The sequence below is a fragment of the Erinaceus europaeus genome, chromosome 2, assembly GCF_950295315.1.
Source record: "Erinaceus europaeus chromosome 2, mEriEur2.1, whole genome shotgun sequence".
NCBI classification, from domain to species: domain Eukaryota; kingdom Metazoa; phylum Chordata; class Mammalia; order Eulipotyphla; family Erinaceidae; genus Erinaceus; species Erinaceus europaeus.
The window spans coordinates 172486867-172492866 of record NC_080163.1 but is presented as its reverse complement, the minus strand read 5'-3'; the positions used below and the strand labels follow the sequence as shown (position 1 = coordinate 172492866).

The window sequence follows — 6000 nt, the reverse complement described above, 5'->3', positions numbered from 1 at the left end:
CCCTGCAGGTGGGGACTGGGGGCTCAAACCTGGGTCCTTGCACATTGTAATACATGTGCCCAACCAGGTGCACCACGACCTGGCCTCCTGACAAAGAAAGAAAGCTTCATGGAACTCATTGTGACACCTGTGTCAGTACCCCCAGCCATTGGTACTGACCAGGAGTGGGAATCTTACCTGCTCAGAGGATTCCAATGCACTGACATCATTGTTTCTTAACCAGGAGGAACAGGGGCTCCCACAGCACACATTCCACCAACTGAGCAAGAGACCACAGGCATAGAAGAGGGCACCACAGCAGGACAGTCCAATCAGGGCGCTAGGGCCACTCGACCAGGCTCTCCAGGCAGTGCCAGTGGCTCCACTGTGTCTGGATCATCTGTGGCAGGGCAACACACCAAGGCTCCATCATCCCAGGGCTCTAGCACCACTGGACCAGCACCTAATGACTCTGGAAAAACAGGGCCACCTGCAGAAAGCTCTGGGACCTCAGGCGAGCCTCAGGAAGGATGTCAGTCCACAAGCTCATCTGTCAATCAACCTCGCACCTCTCAACCAGCTGCAGTGCAGTCTAGAACCACTGGGCTATCTGTCATGGAGGCAGGAACCACAGGGCAATCCGTGCAAGACTCCAGGACCAACCGGCCTGGCTCAGCAGGCAGTAGCAGTGGACCCACTGGGGCTGGAACAGCAGGAGCAGGGCGCCAGACCACGGCTCCATCATCCCAGGGCTCTGGCACCACTGGACCATCTTTTGTTGTCTCTCAGACTTCAAGCCAGTCTAAGGAAGGATCTGAATCCACAGGCTCATCTGTCATAGGATCTGATTCCACTTCAACCTCCTTGGTGTACCCATGGGCACCACTGGCTTCTCTTCTACCCTGCTGGGCACTACTGCTTCCTTGGTGGGCATTGTCACAACCACAAGAGTTTTTCCTCAGGGATCCTCTGCTGACACAGCTCCAGGAGGTAAGCCTACACACAGTATATACAAACGTCTTTTTTTTTCCTTTACATTCTCTCTTTGGTATTTTCAGGCCATTTTGAGCTGTTAATGGCTTCCTGAGTCTTCTTAAAATAATGAAGCTTTCATATTCTAAGTCAGGTCATCATATATTCATCATTTATACATCATGTTCTGTTTAGTCTTTTTTTTTAATTTCATTATTAGAAATAGAAAGAAATTGAGATGGGAGAGGGCCATAGAGGAGAGAGTCAGACACCTGCAGTTCTACTTCACCACTCGTGAAGCTTCCCACTGCAGGTATGGACTAAAGGTTTGAACCTGGGTCTTGGAGCACTGTAATATGTGTGCTCAACCAGGTGTACCACCACCTGGCTCATCAGGTTCTGGTCTTTTAATTTATCAATATATTATTTAGAAGTGTGCTAGTTGTTCTTATTTAACCCAACATTACAATGGAATTATTTTAATGCTTGCAGATAATTCATCTACATAACAAGTTTATTTTTACCCTAACCCTTGTGATACATGCTCTTTTGTTTCCCCCTCTCTTTCAAATGGAATTCTCAAGAAATAATATTTTTAGGGTTTAATGAGGACTGAAGCTTAGGCTGTCTAGTCTCCAGTCCTGTTCTCAGCCCCTACCCTCCTCACTCCAGTGGCTGTAGGAACAATCTGGGTATAGCACGTATATCCAACCACCCTCTGCCCCTGGAACTTGCAGTACAAAAGCAATGATTAATAAATGTGACTCAGGTATTCTTCCATAAGTAGAATGTACTATCCACTCTGTTTTATGCTTAATAATAATAAGATGTAGCACAGACCTCACTTAGTTGTTGTTAAAATTCGTAGGCTCCAGCCGGCAGGGCTAGCTTCACGGGCGGGTAACAGAGACGCGGAGACAACGGCTGGGCAGGGAAGCTGTATTTCTTTATTCAGGAACAACGATTCACAAACTAAGACAAACTAATCACCAAACAGAACTCTGCTGTCTCTTTGCGGCGGCGCAAGCACTCTTTCTTTTACTCTCGAACTCAGGAACCCTCTCCCTTACTCTGGAACTCAAGAACTCTCGTACTGGGGAACCCTCTCAAACTCTCGCACTCTCGAACTGAGGAACCCTCTCCCTTACTCTCGAACTCAGGAACTCTCTTACTCAGGAACCCTCTCTCGGGGTTCCTTGGGGCGGGGCCAAGCAGGCCCGCGAAATTAAAAGGACTGATCCAATTCTCTTGGCGGGGGAGGGCTAGAACAAACCAGTGTAAAGCATAGGACACTTAGTAGCATGGTTCACTGTGTTATCAATACTGCAGGCTTTATTTCCCCTTTTCATTTGTGATTAATGGTGGTTACAATCTATTAAGATTACAATATGTAGGTCCATGATATACTCCTTATCACTGGTTTTGTTTTTCCCCTATTTCAAACAATTAATCACTTCTGGCCTTTCCACTGCTACTCAGTGATGGTGGAGTATAGCCAAGTTTGTTACCTACCTGAGTGTATATTTGTCACACATAAACTCAACCAAGAATTAGAAATTTCAAGCTTTTTAAAAAAATTATTTATTTATTTATTCCCTTTTATTGCCCTTGTTGTTTTATTGTTGTATTTTTTATTGATGTAATTATTGTTGGATAGGACAGAGAGAAATGGGGAGAGGAGGGGAAGACAGAGAGGGGGAGAGAGAGACACCTACAGACCTGCTTCACCGCTTGTGAAGTGACTCCCCTGCAGATGGGAAACTGGGACTTGAACTGGGATCCTCACGCTGGTCCTTGCACTTGGCGTCACATGTCCTTAACCCACTGTGTTACTGCCCAACTCCTGAAATTTCAAGCTTTATTCAGGAAAATTGAGAACAGACATTTTAGTGTACATGTGTGGAGAGAGGAGAGAGAGAGAGAGAGAGAGAGAGAGAGAAATGAGCGTGGGAGTAATTTACTGATATGTTGAGGGCCCCATGTTAGCAGAGCTAGAAAGGGAGAAACCAGGCCTGTAACAAAGCCTTATCAACTCCCAAGCCCCGCCTCCACCTTCTTTCTAAGCCATGCCCATACCTGTTGCCACTCCCATTTCCTGTGCATTCTTTACTTTTTTAACAATTTTATTTATTCATTTATTTTCCCTTTTGTTGTCCTTGTTTTTTATTGTTGTAGTTATTATTGTTGTTGATGTCATCATTGTTAGATAGGACAGAGAGAAATGGAGAGAGGAGGGGAAGACAGAGGGGGAGGGAAAGATAGACTCCTGCAGACCTGCTTCACCACCTGGGAAGGGACTCCCCAGCAGGTGGGGAGCTGGGGCTGGAACAGGGATCCTTACACTAGTCCTTGAGCTTTGCACCACCTGTGCTTAACCTGCTGCACTACTGCCAGACTCCCCCATTCTTTCCTTCCTTCCCCACTGGCTTGGGAAACATGTTCTGGCAGTGGTGCTCCAGGGAGTGTCTATACTCTCCAGGTTCTCCCTATCCATTCTCTGACCTGAGCAGCTCTAAGGGGCAGCACACCTGAAGACACAAAGTCTGTTAATGCCCCTCCCAGAAAGTGAGAGTATCAACGATGTAACACGGGAAGCCTCTCCTTAAAACAGGGCTGTGGTCCAGGAGTGGGCGTGGTAGGTGGAGCATCTCACCTGTGGACCTGAGGTCCTAGTTTATTCCTGCCATCTCGGGTGCTACAGGGATACTGTGCCCTCTGTGTCTGTCCCTTGAGGTCCCCTTCATTAATACATATGTCACTGTAACCACAGGACTGTCATTTATACTTAAGACTCAGTTACCATTGCTATTAGAGCTGCTTCTGACCTCTGTATACTCCAGGAATCTGAGCTGTGGATGCTAGGATAGAGAGTCAGTATTCAGGGGCTGGGTGATGGTGCCTGTGGTAGAGTGCATATGTTGCTATGAACAAGGACCCCACCTGCAGGGAAGCTTCACGAGTGGTGAAGCAAGTCTGCAGGTGACTCTTCGTCTGTCTCACTCTCTATCTTCCCATCTCTCTCAATTTCTCCTTATCTATCTGCTAGCAGATCTATATGCTGAAATTTAAATATATTATTTCTTTTTTCTTTTTTTTCTTCCAGAGTTATCGTTGGGGCTTGGTGCCAACACTATGAATCCACTGCTCCTGTGGCCATTTTTCCATTTCTTTTTAATAGGATGACAGAAATTGAGTGAGGAGGAGGAAGACAGAGAGGATGAGGGTGGGGAGCCGGGGGCTCGAACTGGTATCCTCACACTGGTCCTTGTGCTTAATACTGTTGTAAATGAAGTCCAGTTAAAATTACTTGTCAAAGCAAAAAACTAAGGACCTGAAGCAAGGCGTTTATGCTTTTGCAAAAGGGTGTGCCGCCAACAGTGACCATCAGGCAGGAGCTTATTCTCCACCACCACCCCCCTTCTCCCAACTTTTATGCTTGAATCAGAACTGTCTCCTCAACCCCTGGGCTGGGCTACAGAGCTCACAGTCTCCTCATTGTCTAAATAAGGAAAGGAGGAAGAGAGTCTGAGGGTCTCTGCTGGAGGAGTAGCAAGCACTGCGAGGAACTGACCTAAAGAATACAAAACTACTGGCCACAGGTGGTCACAGATAACAATTTGTAAAAAGAATTTTTGTACTAAACAGTCATTCTATTTGTGTTTCCTTGAAGACCTAACCATCTCTCAGTACTATGTGCGCTTAACCTGCTACACTGCTGCCCATTCCCCTGTATGCTTTAAAGTATGAATTTACTTTTTCTTAGTTAGTCTCAAGCAATGGAATTCCTCCAGAACTCGTTGAATGTAAGTTGAAATTAACATGAGAAGAATATAATATGCATATCCTTCTGCATAATAGAGCTTGAAAATAATATTTCTGGGCCAGGATAATAGTTCACTTGCATAGTGCACTGCTTTGCTATATGTGCAATCCTGGTCCGAGCCTGGACCCTTTGCATTGAAAGTGTTCTCAGTGCTGTGGCTTCTCTCTGTGTGTGTCCCTCTCCCCTTCTCTGTCTGCTTCTAAAAAATAGATGTAGCATTTCTGTCTACTCCAATTGAGCATTAAAAATATCTATAGAACTATGGTCTTCTTTCCAAAGTATAATCTAATATAACTAAGAACTGTACAAACAACTATCACAAAATAAGAAGTTATTAAAATGTAGTATGATTCATCATTACAAATTTAGATATTAAAATGTATATTTATAAATCTATTTGTGTTTTTAAATTTCAGTGCCATCAAAACAGCCAGAAGTAACAGGTGAGAAAACATAGGACTGTAGATAACCATTTGAAAGAACTGATATGACAGGAACAGAATAGGAAACAGGATACCAAACATCAGACTTACCAGATCAGCAACACATGAATTTCAGAGTAGATGCTGGACTTTTTTCTGTTTTTTGTTTTTCTCCCAGAGCCCTGCTCAGCTCTGGCTGATGGTGGTGTGGGGGATTGAACCTGGGACCTGTGAGCCTCAAGCATGAGTCTCTTGGTATAACCATTATGCCGTCTACCCCTGTCCACTTTTTCTTTTTTTACACCTTTTTTTTTTAGAAATTTTAAAAAAATATTTATTTATTTCCTTCTGTTGCCCTTGCTGTAGTTATTATTGTTGTTGTTATTGATGTCATCGTCATTGCATAGGACAGAGAGAAATCGAGAGAGAACGGGAAGACATAGAGGGGGAGACTGCTTGTGAAGTGACTCCCCTGCAGGTGGGGCTCCAACCAGGATCCTTAAGCTGGCCCACCATGTCTACTTAACCTGCTGCACTACCACCTGCTACACTACCACCTTTTTTACACCTTTTTTTAATTAAATCTTTATTTATTTGACAGAGACAGCCACAAATTGAGAGGAAGGGGGAGATAGAGGAGAGAGGAGACAGACAGACACCTACAGCATTGCTTCACCACTTGTGAAGCTTTCCCCCTGCAGGTGGGGACCAGGGGCTCGAACCCAGGTCCTTTCACACTATAACGTGTGCTCAACCAGGTGTGCCACCACCTGGCCCCTTTTTTTTACACCTTCTTACATTATA

General features: G+C 45.0%; 1 protein-coding gene across 1 annotated transcript; it reads left to right on the top strand.

The window, feature by feature from the left end:
• The first annotated feature begins 289 nt into the window (after positions 1-289).
• Positions 290-5773, top strand: LOC132537016 (mucin-19-like). Its single transcript, XM_060186465.1, has 3 exons — positions 290-969; positions 4719-4754; positions 5191-5773. Exons 1-3 carry the CDS (start codon positions 595-597, stop codon positions 5212-5214), a joined length of 435 nt encoding a protein of 144 aa, XP_060042448.1. The 5' UTR covers positions 290-594; the 3' UTR covers positions 5215-5773.
• The last annotated feature ends 227 nt before the right edge of the window (positions 5774-6000 follow it).

Excerpts from the sequence above, each read along its gene's own strand:
- LOC132537016 (XM_060186465.1), top strand. The coding sequence starts at position 595 with ATGGAGGCAGGAACCACAGGGCAATCCGTGCAAGACTCCAGGACCAAC. Across the intron at positions 970-4,718 it reads TGCTGACACAGCTCCAGGAG|TCTCAAGCAATGGAATTCCT; the intron begins GTAAGCCTACAC and ends TTTCTTAGTTAG. Across the intron at positions 4,755-5,190 it reads TCCTCCAGAACTCGTTGAAT|TGCCATCAAAACAGCCAGAA; the intron begins GTAAGTTGAAAT and ends TTTAAATTTCAG.